Source organism: Catharus ustulatus, chromosome Z (assembly GCF_009819885.2).
Source record: "Catharus ustulatus isolate bCatUst1 chromosome Z, bCatUst1.pri.v2, whole genome shotgun sequence".
Classification (NCBI taxonomy): domain Eukaryota; kingdom Metazoa; phylum Chordata; class Aves; order Passeriformes; family Turdidae; genus Catharus; species Catharus ustulatus.
In genome coordinates this window covers 46,690,945-46,711,508 of record NC_046262.2, presented here as the reverse complement: position 1 = coordinate 46,711,508, position 20,564 = coordinate 46,690,945, and the positions used below count along the sequence as shown (strand labels likewise).

At 39.2% G+C, this 20,564-nt stretch overlaps 2 protein-coding genes across 6 annotated transcripts in view; one reads left to right on the top strand and one right to left on the bottom strand.

The window, feature by feature from the left end:
* The window catches only part of MCTP1 (multiple C2 and transmembrane domain containing 1), a 238,027-nt gene that overhangs the window by 197,449 nt on the left and 20,014 nt on the right, over positions 1 to 20,564 (top strand). For all 5 annotated transcript variants that reach the window (XM_033084913.2, XM_033084915.2, XM_033084917.2 and 2 more), the window contains one exon: positions 2,776 to 2,829. In XM_033084913.2, coding sequence (XP_032940804.1) covers positions 2,776 to 2,829 — 54 coding nt within the window. The remainder of the gene's footprint in view (positions 1 to 2,775; positions 2,830 to 20,564) is intronic.
* The window catches only part of SLF1 (SMC5-SMC6 complex localization factor 1), a 72,566-nt gene continuing 70,208 nt past the window's right edge, over positions 18,207 to 20,564 (bottom strand). Inside the window, exon 18 of the mRNA XM_033084922.1 lies at positions 18,207 to 19,565. Within this exon, the coding sequence (XP_032940813.1) occupies positions 19,423 to 19,565 (143 nt within the window). The 3' untranslated portion in view covers positions 18,207 to 19,422. The remainder of the gene's footprint in view (positions 19,566 to 20,564) is intronic.

The window sequence follows — 20,564 nt, the reverse complement described above, 5'->3', positions numbered from 1 at the left end:
CTGGCCAGGGGCTGCTCGTTCCCTCCCTCCCCATGCGGCTCCTGCTGGCCAGGGGCTGTCTGCGGCTGCCTGGTGCCTCCCTCCCTGTGTGGCTCCTGCTGGCCGGGGGCTGCCTGGTCCTGCCCACCCCACGTGGCTCCTGCTGGCCGCGGCCGCCCTCTCCCATCCCCCCTTGCGGCTCAGTGCTCCTGTGGCACAGCCCCCCCTCACAGCTCGGATCACGGCTTGCACTTCCGGGGCGGCAAATTTCGCAACTTTGTACATTATATAAGGCACACTGGTCTATCTGGGTTCGGACCAAAATTTTAGTCAAAAGCGTGCGCCTTAAAGTCGTGAAATTACTGTAATTGTCTCCATGCTAACTTGAATGCTAATGGAGATAGGCATCCTGGTATTCCACCTTCTCAGGACTATGAATTTCTGGATGTACATAAAAGAGATCTTTGAGTGTCTAGGGAATGTTAATGTTGAAAAGTAAGCCTACTGACTTAGTGACCTCTGAGCATTAGGTGAGTCAACAAATCTGATTTATATCTAGGACTTTAGTCAACTAATGGTGTAATTAAGTGGGTGTTTTGCATGTGGAAAAACTGATCTAAAAGAGTTTCCATCTTGCTGCAGCCCTTAAGACCTTGTTTTCCTCCTCTTTCTCAGTTTACCATTTTCTTTGTAGAAGCTGCTCAGTAAACTGGGTCACTGGAACCAACTGCATTAAAGATTTGAGGATGTGTGTTTTTAAAGAACTCAGTTGTTCTGGTGATGCAGCTTACAGCTCAGCTCCCCAAAGATTTTGAATAGCCCAGGTAATATAGCAATGAGCAACCAGGAGAGGAACAAGAAGGTGATGCAGGTGCATAAGAAACAGAAAATGCCTTTGTTTCAGAGTGGTCAGTGGTCAGTGAAAATTGGACCACTCAGATACCTTTAAATGGGATGTAAGAGGTGTATTGAACTAAGTAGGAGCTGTGTGCATTTCAGCAACATGCTCTCAACATTTCCCTGTGATCAAAATTGTCTTTGATTCCCTTTCTTTGAGAGATGGAGCTGAATTGGCCTAAAAGGCCAACAGACTGGTGAGGGAGACTTCTTCATGGATAGTGACTAGAGCACAGCCTGAATTCCTTCTTCTGCTTGAAGAGACTCGGAAGTACACATACCTGCCTGCCTGGCATCAGGTCCAAGGCTGCAGAAGATGTAGTCAATCAGGTTCCTTCTGCTAAAATTGTTATTCTGGGCATGGAAGAATTCAAGAGTAATTCCTCCATTTCTCAGATCATGCTTCATTCTCATGCTTTTGGACATGCTTGCTCCTTATGGTTTCTTCATATTTCTGCTTTTATCTCATTCAAACCTCCAGGACAGACCAGCCAGTAGGCAGAACAGGAGTTTCTCCTCTAAAGTACTGTTGTTAGATGGGTTCTGGGACAGGGTTCAAACAAGGAGGGATAGCTGAAACTGCAAATGTTCTGAACTGCAGGTGACTTGCATTTATGCACTGTACTCTACTAGATGGGCATGTTACATCAAACATGTTGTTTACGCTCTGCATGGGCCATGTAACATGACTAATTGGGACCTTCTTGATGGTAGAGCTAACTCTGAGAAGGGAAACTGATTCACATATTTTTATTTTTAAGTTATTCTGTTTCCTGAACTTGGCTCTCAGATAAAGTCCCTCAAGTTCTTGTACGCGGATATGGGAACACCCTTGAAGCATTTTCTGAGGGGGTGGCTATAAAGCTGTAATTTCAGTGTGCCGTCTTAAACAAAAACTGTTTCATATCAATGAGTTTTGCCTCTACTTTTCCTCTTCATGCATATTTTATAATGCATAGTATAAAATTTTTGCACCATAATAGGACACTGGGCTAGTTGGACCTTTGCTGACATTCATTATGGATTTTCTTACAGCCTAACAGGTACTTTTATATATATATACACATAAAGATATAAAGAAGCACATTATTTTCTGGTTATAAAGAGGTACAACTTTCTTTCCATCAACAGAGAATTTTCCTGATAGGGTTATTTGATCTCTCTGTAAACTGAACTAAATTATTTATTTCCTGCTGATGATATGATTTGCAATTATTAATATTTGGAGAAAGAGCTTAATGCCTGTTTATATTTCATAGTGTTGGTCTGAAAATCTATATATGGAAAAATGTATAGATGCAGACATGTGGCAGGTACAGCTAGCAATTAATGTGCATAAAGTTAGATGCACAGATTGCATAAAATTATTATTAAAGAAACACTGGGCTAATGTTGATAGAGCATATGGTATATATCACTGTTGAACATAATAAGGAGATAAGCTACTATCAATTTATTCCCAGCTTTGTATTCTTCAAAAATCTCTTGGTGAATACTGTAAATTCTATTAAAAGAGTTGACCTTTTATGTAGGTAACCGTAAATTTGAAGTGAGCATGTGTGCATGCTGCATAGGCACCAGTGGAGCTGACAAAGGATTCCTTTAGTTAAAGCAGGCATAAACTGAATTTTGAACTACCTTTTAAATACTTAAATTGTCAAGCAAGCATTTTGCAAAGGAAGGGTTTTCAGTATATAATTCCCCAATGTAGGTCAATTAAAGCTATAACACTTTCCTAAATTTGAATCACTAGATCAAGTGTTTTTCCTAGTTGTACATTTTCGCTCTGTGCATTTATTTCAAATGTTAATAAAGTTTTCATCTACAAAAGGCTTAGAATTGACAGAACAAAACTCTTTCTTTTTAAATTATGACAACTACTACTGTTTCTGTCTGCAGGTAGTGGAGGACATGCTAGAGAACGAGGAAGAAGAGGATGACAGAGATGACAAGGTAATTATCTTTCCTAGCACTTGGGTATCTGGGGATGGGAGAATTTAGACATGACACTGTTTTTACCGACAGTTATAAAAGGAGTTGATGTGTTTTAGTCCAGAAAATTGGACAGAGCTGTTTATCATCCTAATAATGCTATAGTGTGTTGAGGGAAAGGTTGGAGGTCTGTAAATCCTGCTTTCTTTTTCTAGTTTTCTTCTTATTTTCCTTCTCTTTTTATTTTTTCTTCTTCTTTTTTTTTCCCTTTTCCTTCTTTTTCTTCTTTTTCTCCTCCTCCTTCTTCTTCTTCTCCACTTCCTCCTCTTTTTCTCTTTTTTCTTTCTTTTTCTTTCTTCTTCTTCTTCTTATTTTTGCTTTTCCTCTTCCTTTTCCTTTTTTAAAATTTACTTGGTCCAGAGTTGGATCAGATTTTTTTTTTGCCAGGAATAGGAATATCTCAGCCTGTCTGGAACTTGATAGCTTTTGTGAAGATAGCAACTGATTTTGGAGGACAAAAATTCCTCCTGTCCTGAGTACTACAAATAGAGCTGCACTTCAGGGGGAAAAAATGATGTGGAAATAGTAACTCTATACTGGTTAAGGATCTCAAATATTCAAAGAATTGTTGGATGGAAGAATGTCTTGAATATTTTGCAGTCCACATGACATTTAAATAATCACCATTCTAATAAACATCCATTTGATTTGAAGTTTGCATTGTGGCCGTGCATGCTGGGAAACCACAGCAAATAATTCACCTCTTTGAGTGGACACAATTCAGTTAGGTTGCTAGTTAGGTTGAGGATTACAACCACAGTAAATAAAGACTCATTTCCACATATTATTGAGCCAAGCCATGAGATTTCTTGGATTGGTTGTCCCCCAGAGAGAGGGAAAAAAATAAAGAAAATAAATCAGAATCACCTTGCACCACTGAAGCAATACCTAGCACTGGCAGGACGGTTTTCTGGTGAGATGGGTGCAGGGAAGACAGCCCTATTCTTGATGGTATTTTTCCTATCAGAAGGGTGATATTTGTGGAAGAAAATAAAGAGGAAAAAAACAGATAGTTTTACAACAACTCTGTATTAAAATTCAGATTATTTTGACCTTCACAGATGTTCCCCCACTTCTGTTGTAATATAGCTTTTTTTTTTTTTTTTCCTGAGAGGAGAAAACCAGTGCATCTTAATTTATGCTCTTGACCTTTTTTTCTGGCTGAGATGTACATTTATACACCACTGTAAGAATTCAAAGAATTCATATGCTGGCAGCAGCATTTGAAATGTCAGAAAATTCACCGTGATTAATCCCCTCAATGATTATTTTCTGTTACCTAATACTTAAGATGAAAGAAATTATTAAAAAATAAGAGTATTTTCCTCACTCTGTTGCCAGGTCAAACATTTTACAATTATGTAAAATTCTTCTATTCATCACCTAAATTGTTAGCTACAGGATTTCATAACACTATACTAGCAAAATCTTTTTTTACAAAACACATATGTGATGTTTTTTGATGTTAAATGATATGAGCATCCATTTCTAGCAATAAAATACATGATTTATTGTAAAACTTCATCATGTAGCTGTGGAGAGCTTTAGTTTTATCTCAATATGCTAGCTTTGAATCATAAGGTGTTTTCTGATAAACACTGATTTGCCATCCATTTGCAGCCATTTTCTCCTGTTTCTTTCTGCTTAGTTGTTAGATCTGGTGCAAATGTGTCATACCGTAATGTGTGTATTCCCGGATATTTTAACAACTGTGATTAGTTCACTTGACTGCTTGTAGTTTAAACTAGCCTGTGTAGTTACTGCTTAGTGGGTTTTGGAAACTGGTAAACAAACTCCTTGAAAGGAGAAGATGAGGGCAGAGGTCAGCCCCTCCCTCCCCCCAAGTCTCTGGTGATTCTCTGAGCAAATGCCCCTAATTAGAAATATCACTCTAGGTTTCAATGTTGTGATCTAATATTCAGCTTTCTCAAACTGACACCAGAGTTCAAACATTTTTCGAGATCTAGTTACCAAGGTTGAATTAAAGTGAGTACTGACATTACCGTGTGCATTCAGTGAGCCCTTTTATTGAATATTTAAGAGCTATTTTTCTATACAGAAGGTGTTAAGGTTGATTTTTATAAATTCAATGCTGTCTTCACTATTGCAAATATTTTGAGCTCTCAAGATTAAATATGCTATTTGAATTGGGGGAAAACCTACACTTTTTAAAACAAGCATGTAGGGACTATTCTATTTTTTCAATATGTTTGCAGTGGGTGTTGTTTTGCACTAGGTTAAATTGTAAATAATAAGCACATGGTTAGGACTAACTTGTTTGTTGCTAGAATCAAGTAGATTTTTCCTTTCTGGTGTGCTAGACATACTCTCTTAATTACCGATGTTCCTCTTACATCTTTTGTCTAAATGAAGGAGTGTGGGTTTGTGTTATTGTAGTTTGTATGTGTTTTCTGAAAGCTATGTCCTAAATAAATTTTTGCTAGAAAACAAATGCATATTTTGTAACACCAGCTGGTAGTGGCCTCTGGCTTTTATTATTTCTCTTGTTTTTTTCATGTGGTATAATAGAAAACTTGGGAAAATGAGTCTCCTATAGTTATGCAAACTTACAGGATTAATAAATGTGCTAAACCCTAACTTTCATTAAAACTGAAGCATGTGTTGCAAATGTGTAAAATATGCCCCAGCTGTTTGACCATGGCCAGTTTCTTTGCTCCCTGATTACCATAAGGAAGCTATTAGTCCTGTAACCTTTGGACTTAATGATCAATAGGGTATCACATGGCATTGAACTGGAGCACCTGTTTTCCATTCAGTAAAGGCTCCTTGCAGGTTTCACCCAAGCCTATCCATATGTTTTCTCTTATCAGATTGTTGGGTGGTTATGAAAAGTGTCTTTCATTAGAGCTGGCTTGGATATCAGTGACTTGCTACATGACCTCAGTGCGGGCACACCCTGATGTAGATTGTGTATCATGGCAGGACATTGCTTCACATCCCTAAATTGCAGAGTTACAGAAAGACTCAGTAAGCTGAGGATGACGAATGCCGAAATACATGAAATTAGTTAATGTAATGCATTTTATTAATAACAGTGTGTAATTCTGAGAGGAGTCTGACAAGATAGACTTACCATGTCTCATTCCAATGTTCAGAATTTCAGTAATTTTTTCACCCTCTGCTGCAGTCAAGACAGGACTGTTATTTTAAGGCCACAGGATGTGTTTTTTTACTGGAGTATCTTAACTTTCATCTTCACTTGCAATATGAATGATAAACTAAAGCAGCAGGTATGCTACTTGTAATGGTTACAAAGCGATGCTTAGCAGTGGAACACTTTTTTGCCTGATTTTTCTTCATTGTCTTGCTTTGTATTTAGGAATTGAGAAATATGTAGTTTGTTTGGCTCAGGCATTTATCCTTCTTTTAATGCTAATTTTTCCAAGAAATAGCACTGAATTCTGCATTCCATATGTTCTGTAACATTTGCTAAACCTATGCCTAGCACAGATTTACAGTTTAATCTGATTCCTCTTCTTTTTTTTTTCTTTTGGCTCCTTTCCAAACATTGGCTTAAATATCTTAGCAAATAAGGGTCAGTTAAACTACATGAAGTCAAGATATCAATAAGCTATCCAAAGGATTTTTACATCGTCATGTTGCAATAATGTAGCAGTCAATATGCATAATCTCTGTATCTAAAATGGGTGTGTGTATCTAAGATTTAGTTTTTAAGAAGTTCACGTATGCTTTTCACATAGCTTTATTCTTTTAACAAGCTGCAGGTATGATTTGAGATAATCTCAAAGATTTTCAGGTCAGCATTTTGCTGGAAGCCCTCAGCACACCACAGAATTTGGCCAGTGAGAACTGCTACCTTTGCAGGCATAAGGGGAAGAAGAGGCATGTTATGAACACTGTTTTGTTTTACCTTCATACTAATATTTTATTAAGAACAAAATATTCAAAACATTTGCATGTTTGGTTACTCTCTCTAACCTTTCCTTCTTTGAAAAATTCTTTGCAGTTCTCAGTCAATGAGAGAGAAGAAGAAGCTTTTGCAAGGAATTATAGTTGAGTCAAATTAAAATATATTTTAAAGCTTTTAATCATTGCTGTTGAGAGGTACTAACTTTGTTCTGAAGTCAAAACACATTTGTAACTTGTCTCAGAAGCATGCCCTGCATTTTTACTGAGAGGAGATCATCAGGAAGAAGAAGATAGCTCCAATGTAGCTTACGTTTTTATATTCTGTAAAAGAGAAGATTACGATCTATTACAGTGGCCATTATTTTATATAAAATAAATGGTGGTGAAATGATACAGAGAAAGAGAGTGAGTGGAGTTAAAACTCCAGAACGAGTAATTCTATTGGTCCACCTATAGCTTTATTCCACCATTACATTCTACATGAACATAGCATCTAAATACTAACTGTAAATAAAAAGCCAACAGCAGGGTCCAGTGAAAATCGTAACTATGTATGAATCTGTTATCCTCTCAAAGCTTAGTTTATAAAACTGTGTGTACTTACAAAAAAAATCTCTACAACAGGGCTGCAGAAGTCATACTCAGTAAAGTTTGCTTTCAGCTCAGTTTATTCATGTAGAGATGTAGATAAGAGGTGTAGAGTTTATAAACTGCTTTTATTTGTAGTTGTAATAAAAATTGTACATAATATATGGGTGGATGGTGTAGACTGCTTCAGCCCATACTCTGGAATATCAGCTGATTTTGATCATTGGATCACCCTGAAGTCACAGCCATAAAGTTACTTTTTCTTGGATATACCTTGGAGCCTTTGCATAGCAACTTTCACAAAAAAGCAGGTTTCATTCTGCCCTGTAGTGGGACATCATATAGTCTTCATCATTATGGTACACATCTTTGAAAACAGATACTTGGATAGCCTTCTGAGAGGTTTAGTTTTAATGAGAACAGGTTTCTTTGTCCTGATGCAGTCTTGAAATACTATCAAAATCAGTGACGTAAAAGAAGAATTAATGAGATCAGAATCTGAGACATATCTGAAGTTTGGCATTTGAGAAGGTGAATGTGTATGCTCGTGTTATAGTCCCTGGGGGACCGTGGGTCTGTGTCTTAGTTTGAGACAATTTAAAGAATACTCTGGAATGAGCTGTCTCCTTTACAGGTTTAACCAGTCCTTTTCCATCAATAAGGAATGAATGCAAGTAGAGGTAAGTGAAAAAACTGCAGTTTACAAAGAAGCATAAAAGCAGCAGGCAAAAAATAACAAAATTGCTGTAACTCGAGAACAAGGCGAGGCCCAAAAATGCTGGGGACATCCCCCTTCTCCAAGGTGGTGCTCTGCGTGGTTCTAAGGACAAAGGGAAAGCTGGTGACAGCTTTCCTCCTGCCCCCTGTCCGCTCTGCTCATCTCCCCGACTGCTGGAGCCCCGGCTGGTATTCTCTGGATCAAGGGGCTAGAATTCGGGAAGGGACTTAACCTTCCTTGTAGCAAGAGACAGCAGGACAGGCAGAACAAAGCAGCTGTCCTGACTGTGCCCATTCCTGGTTTGCTGTCCGGGCTGTGCCCACTCGTGTTTTGCTGTCCAGGTGCTGTCCTGTCCGTGGGTGCGTGGGAGCAGCAGCAGGCGCGCTCCTTTGGAAATCCCCCCAAGGCAGCCTCTCCTAGATGAGAAAACGGGGGGAAAAGCGAAAAGAGAACCGAAAAAGGGGAACAAAACCTCTGCCTATGGAAAGACCAAACAGACGGCCAAGCAAACAGCGCACGGCAAAAGGCAAGAAGCAGCATGGGAGGGCCGGTTTTAGGAACGCCCCTAAAACCACCCCCAAACACACAAAGTTCTCGTTTGCAGAGTCTTAAAGATACAGGAACAAGCTTTGCGCACAGAAAGATGTGGAATGTGATAACATTTTGGATTATCCCAGGACAGGCTATAAACTGTTGAATGCATTACACTTACCCTAGTGTATGGTGCTTTTCACCTATGGCCAGTATAGTGTGGGTGATGTTCCTCACGAAGCAATCAACGTATAATTCAATAAATTATTAAATCAAATAACGAACATGTTTAAATTATGTTAGCTATTTAAGAATGTGACATACTTTTTCCTCTACACTTACTTCTTAATGTAACTAAGCAGTTTTAAATTCTCTTAGGCCAAGAAAAGGGCTGTTTTCACCTAGATCCTTGTAATTAAAAATATCTATATGGTCTTCTCTATGACTTGGGAGAGAAATAATGAGTGTGAAAGGCAACAGCTGAAGCCCTTTACTGCTGGGTTTGCTTTGAAACCGTCCTATGTATGCAGGTTGGTTTATACCTTAGCTCCACCTGGTTTCAAAAGTGGAGAGAATGAACAATCACCATTCTTCATTCTCTAAGAGAACTTCTTTGAAGTAGTTTCATGCAGAATCATGACATCTGAGTTCTGTTTAAACTGCTGCCGTGAACCACTTGCAACTCTAAGCAAACCACGTAGTCACTGATTTCCCAGCCACCTGCATATTTTTTCAGGTTTATTCATAATTCCATTTTTTTACCTTTCCGAAGGACTGCCCCAAACACCTTTGGAGAGATGCCTTTTGAGCATTTTCTACAGTATAGAGCAAAGTGTAGAGCTCATAATACACAACAAATCTGCCTCCGAGTCCCACAGGAAGCAGAGATGGTAATGAGTAAGTGTGGTGGGTTGACCATGGCTGGATGCCAGGCACCCACCAAAGCTGTTCTGTCACTCCTCTCTGCAGCTGGACAGGGGAGAGAAAATATAACAAAGGGTTCATGGGTTAAGACAAGGACAGGAGGAGATCACTCACCAATTACCATCATGGAAAAAGAGACTCAACTTGGGGATCTTAATATGTAACTTATTACTAACAAAATCAGAGCAGGATAATGAGAAGTAGAATAAATCTTTAAAATACCTCCACTTCTCTTTCCTTCCTAAGCTCTACCTCCTGTGTTTTAACAGTGCAGGGAGGTGGGGACTGGGGGTTACAGTCAGTTCATCACAGATTGTTCCTGCCACTGTTCTCAGGAAGAAGGGTCCTTGCCCTGCTCCAGCATGGGGTCCCTCCCACAAGAGACAGTCCTCAACAAATTTCTCTACCCTGAGTCCATCCCCTGGCCAGTAATTCTCCACAAACTGCTGCAACGTGGGTCACTCTTCTGCAGGGTTAACAAGTCCTGAAGGAAGGAAGCAGGAAGCCTGCTTCAGCAAGGTCTCCTCTGTTCATGGGTCTGCAGGTCCCTGCCAGGACCATGCTCCAGCATGGGTTTCCCACAGGGTCACAGCTTCCTCTCAGGCATCCACACTCTCCAGCCCAGGTCTCCTTCCCAGAGGCTGCAGGTGTGACAGCCCATGGATCTCCATGGGCTGCAGGGGCACAGCTGCTTCACCATGGTCTACCTCTGGGGCTGCAGAGAAATCTCAGCTCTGACATCAGGAGCATCTTCTCCCCCTCCTTCTCCACTGACTTTAGTGTCTGCAGAGCTGTTCCTGCCACATATTTTCACTTCATTTTCCCCCGGCCACAATAACATCTATGCCATATCTTTTTTTATTTTCTTAATTATGTTGTCACAGAGGCATTACTATCTCTGCTGGTGGGCTCAGCCATGACCAGCGGTAGGTCCATCCTGTCTGGAATTGGCTCAGGCAGATGCAGGAGAAGCTTCCAGCAGCTTCTCATAGAAGCCAGCTCTGTAGCCCACCCACTTCGAAAACTTGGCCACACAAACACATTACAGTAAGATGCAACTCTGGAAGCCTTATAGAGAAAAGTGATGGTTGAGTTGTGCTAGTATGAGGTAAACGCTGCATGGACCCAGTTCCCGGTGGAGCAAGTAGTTGATGCAGTGTATGTGAGGGAGAATGAATCAATGACAGAGGTGATGCTGTGAGAGAAGAGGCTGCTCAGCAACATGACTGTGTGCAAAATGGATGCTGTATTGTAGTCCGAGTTTTCAAGGGGTTTGATGCTGAGGCTTGCACTGTAACACAGCTGAAAATCCACAGATTTTGCAAACAATATGCAACATGCATTTTTTTGCAGTTTGAAATATCTGTGTGTCAGTGGAAAATTTTATATTGTTTACTAAAAGTTGATGTGTGGATCAGTGATGAAGTTGCAGGACAGTTCATCTACACAAAGTAAAATCCTGACAAGATGAAAGAAGCACCTATGCCCAAGGTATGTAAGAACAAAGCTCATCTTAGAGCAATGTGGTATGGAATAAAAAGTTGGTGCTGTGCAACAACATCTAGGACACATCACAGCATGGTACAGAGCAGAGCCTGTCTCTACTCAGGTGTAATCTGCTGGCAGATTAAGAGGCAAATTTAGCATAAAGCTTTTGGACAAATAGTGCATACAACTGCTTTGTTCTGTTTCTATTTTATTCTGTGATACGAATTTTCTGCATTTATTGATTACTAGAAAAGTTCCAAAGGTAAGAAGTGTGTCCATGCTGCTCCTGCCTGGACTTATGAGATGTCAGATGCTGGGACCAAGTGCCGATGAGGGCAATGTTTTTTATGTGGATTTACTGACTTTTCTATTGAGCCGCATGCAAGAATACCAATGCCCACCCATGAACCCTGTTGGAGCAACTCTGAGCTGAGGAGTCTGTAGGAACTAGAGCTGGAACAGGGAGAAAGAGTGGCAGAAATAACATACAAAAATAAATGTAGCCGACTTACGGAACAGGAATGGCCAGTCCTTGGGAAGGCAAGGATGTGATGATGCTGAGACCTGCATCAGGAGAAGGCAAGGATGTAGAGAGAGGCTACAAAGCCCCAGGTGCTGGGGTAACAGGTGTGGAATGAGGATACAAGTAGGAATGTGCAGAGTTTACCTTAAATCTCCCATACATTAATTTCAGAGCAGTTGTCTTTGCCATCTCAGTAGTTCTTTGAATGTAGTCTTCAGTGTACAATTTAGATAGACTTGAAAATTAGAATTTATGGCATATGGGAAAGCAATAAATGGTTGTTTTAGCACTCTGACTTGGTATGAAATGTGACTTAAGGACCAGTGAGGTATCTGTGTTATCTGCATGATCAGCAAATGCATGTTTGATTGGTTCAGGAGCAGTTGAGGTAATATGATAGATTAATGTACAGCTGTAGCAGTCTGATAGTGCAATGTTTCTGTTGATTGCCTCACTTAATGCACCGGGGTATTAGGTTTTCTTGTCACAGTGCTTAGTTCCTGGGGTAGTTGAGCAAGTTACTTTTCCACTGAGTTGATCCTCAAGTCCCAGAGTCCTTCAATCAAACTCTTTAGATTTCATACACTGGCAATTCCTTTCCTTTTCTAATGGGCTGTATTAAAGAAAATGTGTCACCTTTTGTGCTGTGTAATACTAAATCAGATCAGAATTCATGCACAATTATGTCAGTGGAAATATAATATTACAGACCTGCTTATCTCAAGATAGCACACGGAAAAATAAACTTCCAAAGGTGACAGATTTACTTGATTCTGCAGATAAGTTATTTGTAAGTAATTGAGCTGAGAAATATATGTGGATTATTGTAATACATATAAAAATATATTTTTAAAATGCAAATAAATATATAAGTATTGTTTCTTTCTTTATCTTTCTCGTATATCCTCTCTCTTTTTTATATTTTCTTGGCCTGCTCAGGTACTAAGGTGACTAAGTCCAGGATGGGAAAAACAGATTTTATCCCAGCAAACTAGTTTTGTTCTGAAGGCTAACAGCTTTAGAGAACAAAATGGATACCACTCCTTTATGTGATGTCATAGATACTTTAATGCCAGAGTAACAGAGATCTCTCAGAGAAAAGAATTCTAATGAAAGAGTATTGCTTTCAGTTAGTCTTTAGCAGAGTGAGTAAGTCAGAACAGCATTGCTAAATTGAAACTTTCTTGCAATCAGAAATAGTAATTTAAGATCAGTTGCTTAGCAGATGTGCTTTTTAGTATTTTACACAAAAGAATGGTACAATTCTTCTTATCCTCAATATATTAGCCAGCACCTTGCTATGCCTTTAATGCATAGTATTAGCTATAATTCAAAATTAAATATAGAAAAACCATTTCTTGACCTTTATTTACTGATAAGAAAATTAAATACCAACAGAAGAAGAAGAGTAGATTCTTTGCAATGCCTTCTCTTCTGCTAATTTGTACTTGGATATTCTTTTTTAATTTGTAGAGAATTTGAAACTTGTGCATCTGTTCATGTACACCAAAGCATCTTCTTTTGTATTTTCTATACTCACAGAACTGCTTTCCTTCCCACTCTCAAAGAACAAATGTTGCCTGAATATTTTAAATTGATACACAGCACGTAGTGAAGATCAAGAAACAATTTACTCAGCTGCTTTTCTACAGTACAATGCACACCCCTGCATTTTGAAAGAAGAATGGTTTGCATAGTAATAGTTGTAGTTTCCATACAGTCTATTAAAGATTAAGATTTTATAGTCTGTTCAGGGAATACTTTAAGATGCATTATCAGAAATTATATTATATGATGTTATACAACAAGAGTCAGTTTGTTACTAAATAATTGTTTCAAGCAGTTCTTACGTTGTGTAATCCTTTTCATTTATCTACCTCAGGATATACCAATTCAGAAGAAAATGTATTTTAACACAATGATATTTTTAGAAAGAAAAATTTAATGCATAAATACAGAAATGTCATTTCCTGAAAGTGCTAAAGATTTTTTCCCCAGTGCAATGTTGTCTGTTTTTTGAACATTGGATTTTCTTTGCTTTTGAGACTGACTGCCTTTGAAAGGAAACCACAGCAGTTTGATCTGTGGCTATGTTTTCCTCTGATGTCAGACTTTTGGAACTACTATAATGCCAAAAGCCCCAATCAAAAACTAGCAGACTGAAAAGCAGCACTTCACACTCGTGAAACTCCCCAAAAGAATTTGGTGAGAAGCACCTTAGTAACACAGCCATTTGACAAGACATCTTTGAATCTGCTCAAAGGACAGCACAACACCTCCTGGGGAGCCTGCTCAGAGGGTAATACAGGGAAAGTTCAGCAAATCTTGTAATTCAAAATTAATGTTTTGATTAGGACCTAAGGTGTCATTGCCCATAAACATTATGTATCAAGTTTATAAAAATATCATTGGCTTTTAAAAGCAGGTCAGCATTGTAGTACATTGAAAAGTAGAACAATATACAAGGTTTGATGAGGTATGTAGAACAAAACTGGATTTTTTTCTGGATTACCAAATCAGAGTAGCTATAAAATGTCGAGGATAATTGTGTAGGGTTGGAGTTTTTCATAATCTGTAAATGAAAAACATCCAGAAAAAACTGTATTATCTCTTAAAAACCACTAAAATAAAAGAATCTCCAGTCAGTGACATCCTACAACATATTATTTCTCTGTTTCTTAACATTTTGAAAAAGGTAATTTGTAAGGATGATGTCTATAATGGCTTCCAGGGAGTCAGAAAGGATATAGTTAATCAAGGATGAAACTTCAGTTTCAGTAGAACTGTTACCATCATGCTCTTATAATATCCTGCTTTGCTTTTCCTGTCATAGGTGGAGGGGGTTTAGTCAAGGAAGGGGAGCTCTCCAATACTGCTATACTACCTTGGCTTTCCTGAAGTGTTGTTCTTGCCCTCTGGAGATGTGGATAACACCCAGGGACTATACTTTTCTTCAGGCCACACTCAATATTGATGTTGTGAGTTGTATCCTAAAAAGCCATATAAGGACACAAGGCAGTCACATAACCAGAGCTCTGACATAAGGTTATAAAGCATGATATACTAGACATGTTACATGTTCTTTGGACGCTGAAAAGTGTTTGTGCTCAGGAAAACTTTATTTTCTTCTATTTCTGTCCTTTTTTCCACAAATAATTTGTTCTACTCTTACTTTCTAGAAGAAAATTGAAACTCTGATTATATACACTAAATTATCTCCACCATAGACTACACATACTTCACAGCATTTAATTGTTTTACAGGTTGAGGCGCTTATTTAAAACTCTTTAGTGGTGGCTGAGGTTTTTAAAATGTTGATTGAAAGTAGTAACTGCAAAGAAAATTGAATGTGGTATGGTTGAAATTAGAACACAGTGCTGCAAAAAACAAACCTGTTTTGCTCCATAAGATTAGTCACAGTGTGGAGGGGAAAGCTCAGTGCAGCTCTGACACTGGAATCAACCAGGGGATTTATGCAAAGCAAATGGGATATTGAAAGAGTTGGAAACACATGGCCATGCACAAAGGTGTAATAGTTAATAACCTCTTGCCACTGAGCAGATCTCAACTCTTCTGGCACTGGAATCACCTTCTCTGGAGCAGATAATTGTTTTTCTGCCTCCTGTTTCAAGGTAGACTCATCCCCTGGGGGATGCTGGGAGCCAGCAGGCTCTGCTCTGACAGGTGTCCCCTACCCTTCTTAGGGCAAACAACCATAAAATTCTCTATGATGGTAACTATTTATTGAAATTAATAATATTACATATTAATGTCAATAGAGTTACTAATAAAGAGCTTTAACCATCTCTCTGCAGTGGGGAACAATCACAGAGACAGCCCTGGAAGGGTGCCCAGTCAGATTGTTCTATCTCCAGGAGTCACAGGATTTTCCATATATTCCCTCTGTATTATCATAACACAACAGAGGTGTCTTCCAGATGCTGGAGGAATACACACATCCATGCTTCCCTGGTTGTGAGTAAGGATTGTTAGTGAATTCTCTTGCTTTCTCTCCTTTGTAGCACTATATTAATATTTTCCACATTAGTATTTTCAACTGCATAGGAATCAAGAGCATTGAAGTCAAAACAAAGGTGGTGAGATTTTGGGGCCAAGGTAATGCAGCAGGGTGTCCTGTGGGAGCTGTGTGCTTAGGAGTGTCAGCTTCTACAGAGCCTGGAATCCAAGTGAGGGTGAAACCTAATATCTCAGCAGGAGGAAGAAATTACTGTACAGAGTGACTGGTAGTTAGCTGATTTCTACTAAAACAAGCAAGCCCAAATGCCCCCACGTCACTACCACCCCTGCTGTATTTTGATTTGTAAACCAAAGGCTCTCATGTGATTTTCAGTTTGAGAGAGTTTAAGAAATGAGGGATGGGAACTCCAGACTGGCTCTTTAAAATTGTATCCAAATGACACAGCAATTCACAGGTCATGGGAGACAAGAGCCCAGACCACAGCCTTTTCAGCCACAGCTGTGGGTTCTTCTGAAAACTCTCCTCCAGTTCTGGTTACAATGTATATTATACTTTTCATTTTCTTAGTTTTCGTAACCAGAAAAAAAATTCAATAAAAGTACACATTTATTCACCTAAGATGGGAATGGTTAGCTAAAATTGTATTTGCAAGATTTTTTCCTTCTAAAAGAAATCAGTATTGTCATTGGAAAACACTTTTGTGACCCTGTTTGTTTAGAAAGTTCATAGGAAGTTTATTTTTACTACATGGTTGAGGTGTTTTCATATCTGTGCAATCCTTTATAGAAAGTAGTGGGCAATACTTCTCAGCACTTTTTGTCTAGGCTAAAATATCAGAAGTTCCATGATTCTGTCCACTGATTTCTTGTTCTACTACTACTCCTCTTAAATGTTTTAACAAATAAGCGAGTGCCTCAAATACATAAATAGGAAAGATTTCAGCTAATAGAATAATATAAAATAGTTTAGGTTAGAAGGGACCTTTAAGATCTTCCATGTGTAAATTGTCTTTACTTAATTTTTGTGGTAAATTTTATTCTGTATTCTGACTCAAATTTGTGCTCAAGTTCCAAAAGATGTTTTTAAAGTCATATTTTTGTCTGAAATGATGGATACTTGTCCTACCTACTAGGAAAATGATGGTATATGTATTTAATTCTGGTGTTAGTTTTATTAAGTTTTTCATATTAATGCTGCTTTGTCAGCAAGTCCACTGGTGAGTTTTCCAATGAAGGGGAAAACAATTTACTCTTATCTGCTTTATTTCTGCTTTTCAAGTTCTCGGAATATGTCTCTCTACACTCTTATGAGAGCAATTAAGAGTCTCAATTTACTGTCTCTAAACCATTCATTATATTGAGTACCTTGATTATATTCATTTATCTTCTGCGTAAATTAATATGTCCTAGCACTTTTTGTTGCTCATTGTCTTAATTTTCTTCACAAAATGTTCATTATTTCAAATACCATGTCTGCTTTTCTGAATCTGCTTTTTTATTTTTAAATTTGGATTCAGTACTTCAGCTGAAATTATTAGGCTTATACAATGGCACTAAATAAATTATTAGTGTTAGTAAGCCAATCAACTTCACTATGTTCCTCAGAAGTTTGATATCAGATCTTGAAGTAATTCTGTCACCTCCAGACTGGGCATCTCAACTTTCCTTCTTTTTGATCTAGATTTATAAATATGTTACTCGTCATCTCAATTAATCTTTACAATTAATCTTTCAGTGTATTTATATAATATACTCTTTTACTTCTTTCTTCTTGCATAGCTACTTTGATATCTTATTTCTTTTAGCAAAAGCCTAACATTTATTTTAAGCACAATATCAATTATCATTTGCTTTCTTATTATTGGTTTGACTGCTTTAAAATTCTGAAATTTTCAAGAACATTGTAATAACTACATTATAAATTTTAGTGTATGGTACTAGGAACTCAAAACAACCTACTCATAGGGCTTGGATTTAAGATGTACAGTAATTTCACAAATACAAGCCGCACCAATTTGACTAAGATTTTGCTCACAAACTGGAAATGCAGCTAATACACAGGAGCGGCTAATATGTGAATAATTTTCTGACATTTACAACCTCTGAAGTGCCAGCCAGAGTGCCGACCCGAGCAGCTGCAAAGCCAGCATTTCGCAATTGTTATAAATTGTTACTCTGATGCGCCACGGGTGGACCCTGGCTCCCTGCAGGCAGTATGGGGGGCTGGGAGAGAGGAGGGAGAGCTCTCTCCTTCCCTCCTCTGCCGCAGCCCGGGGGAGAGACGGGGGGGGTCCTGCACCCCCATTGCCGCGGCCCAGGGAGGAGGCGGGGTGCTCCGTCCCCGCCTGCCACCACCAACACGGGAGCGGGGGGGGCTCCGTCCCTACCTGCCACCAGGGGACAGCACCGGGCCGTGGTGACCGAGCCCAGTGGCAGCAGCGGCTGGCCCCAAGCGGCCCCACCGAGTGGCAGCGCCGGGCTGGGCCACCTAGCCCCGTCGGCAGCCCCGAGCGGGCCGAGCCTGCACAGCCCGAGCCAAGCCAGTAAACCCCACCCTGCCGCCGTTCTGTTACTATTTGGCAACTTTGTTGCACGCAGGTCCTCGCTGCGAACAACAGAGCAGCTTATACTCGGGTGCAGCTTATTTATGGACAAAGAACAAAGTGTTTGCCAACACCCAGAGATACGGCTTATACTCAGTGCGTCTTATGTTAGTGAAATTACTGTAATTGTGATTTCTTGTATATGTATTCATTGTGAAAGACCTTGGTGAAGTTTCCATAGGGTTTGTCTGCTTCAAATCAAGTTTTGGTAAAAGAAGTTACAGGAAAAAAAATCAACAAAATTAATAGTAACAAATTATCCAGACTGGATGGTGTTTGCCTAAAACCTCTGAAGGAAGTTGGGGGGAAATAGTTGAAAAACTAACAATGGTATGGGTTCTTGAAGCTTATGTAGGTCGGACATAAGAGTGGGCAAACTCAGGAAAGGAAAAGCCGTTGAGAGTAACTAGGAGCAAACAACTGTGGAAACCCCTGCCTCACCGGTCTCTGAAAGCCTGAGAAATACTTTGAGAAGTTGGTAAAAGTATTTGGCCTTAATACGCTCATTTCTCTTGACTGTTCTCTTTCTGCCCCCGCTCATGTCCACCCCATGCTGTGCATGAGCTCCCTTCCATCTGTTTGAGAGCAAATAACTGTGCTAAAGTAGCAAAGACTGTTTTTAAGGTGCAAATAAACACTAAGCTGCTGCTTTTCAAAAATCTGTTTTAATCCAGTGGAGCTGCTTATTACAACCTCTCAGATAACTGTTGTGCCACAAAGTCTGAACACCTCAAGTGTCTATATATGTAATCTCAAACCGTCAGACTAGAGTAGCATAGCTTTCTGGAAGAATGGCACCTGCTCTGTTCCATGTTTTCTCTGCGAAAAGCTTGAATATGGTATCACTTCCTAGCCAGTTGTTTCTGTGATAAAAATTTCACATCCCTTTTCCCTGTTTACTTAGTATTTCTGTGCCCCAGATCTGACAAAGTGAATATCCAGGAGAAATAATGCAAACTACAGAAAGTAATTACAAAGGAGAAAAAAAGATATTTTACATTGGCAGCTTTATTCCTTGCTGTTGTCGGACTGCAACTGGGTACTGAATTTGCAGCCAAGGCTGAAAAGCATTTCAACTTCATTTACTAGACAATAAATAATACAAAGACTACTGAAAGTTGAAGAAGAGAGCTATCCTTGCATTCTTTCAGTGTGGCTGGTGGTTGTTGCTTTTCTGAGTATCACAAAAACATGCAATGAGTTTAAAATTTTGGAAGAAGCAAGTTTTTTAAGTTTGGAGGGCTAAATTGTCCTCTCTGCTGAAAGGGCCTGTGTGAATAAAATAGGCTATCCTAACAGTCTGCACCTTGTTAGGAATGATGTGCTGCTCCCATGGGAGCAGCAGTAGTGGAGCTGGAGAAGCAGGAGATGGCACAGTGCTTCTGCATCTGGGGACAGCTGGTGCCGGCAAACCTTTGAAGCTGATGCCATCCCACGTAGATCCCTGGCAGTTCTGAAAATGATTCAAAAGGATCAGGAATTTAGGAAGGGAGAGAGGATCTTCAATTGTCTTTACAATTTACTGTTTGCCCTACTGAAAATAATTCTGTGTTCAAAAGCATCCCCTTCGAGCAGGCATGCATCATGGGTTGAATGCCAACTCTTTTGCAGCTTTTCAGACTAAGTGCTATTGGGTGCCCCTTTTTGCGTATTCTACAGTCTGTCTCATTCATTCATTCGTTTAATGTCCAATATCCACTCTGAATTGTTAAACAGCAGTGATTTGTTAGTTTGCTGTCAGCTGCAGTTTTCCCACTTCTCCTCATCTGGCATTTGTGTATCTGTTGATCTTGGTACTTTAAAGCTTTTAAATAGGCACTATGCAAGTTAGGAGATAATGAGAAAAAAGGTAAATTGGGGAAATACATTGTGACTGTTTGAAGAACTTTGCTTATTTGTTTCTTCAGGATAAATTCTGTTGTGGGTTTATTTTTAATCTTATATCAGGTATGTCTCAGCTGGGTTTTTTTCTTCTTTATTTGCAAGATTTATATAAAGAGTATCATCTGTGACCCAGTATGCTTTCTGTGTCATGAGTGCTCAGTGGCTTAGTTAGTCATTCCCAAAGAATGACAGATGTTAGTGTTTCCTGCCATTTATTTTTTCAGCTGTCATTCCAACATTGCAGTAATCACATGGATTTTGTATTTAATTTTAACAACATTTTGCTTTCCTTTTTCCTTCTGAAGCAGCTCCATTCATTTTTAGTTCAAGTCAGCAAGCCTTGTTACTCAATTCTAGAAATAAATTCACTTTAATTACTGAAGACAAGCTAGTAGCTTTTTCTACATCTTTTATTGTGAAGTACACACAGGCAGTGCACCGTCAAAGCCTTCCCCTAAGCAACAAATACTTGTTCTTCAGGGGTAAAAAATAGATATTTGAGCAAATAAATGCCTTTGAGCTACTCCTTCTCTTTCTGATGTGGTACTCAACTGTACATCACCAGAGC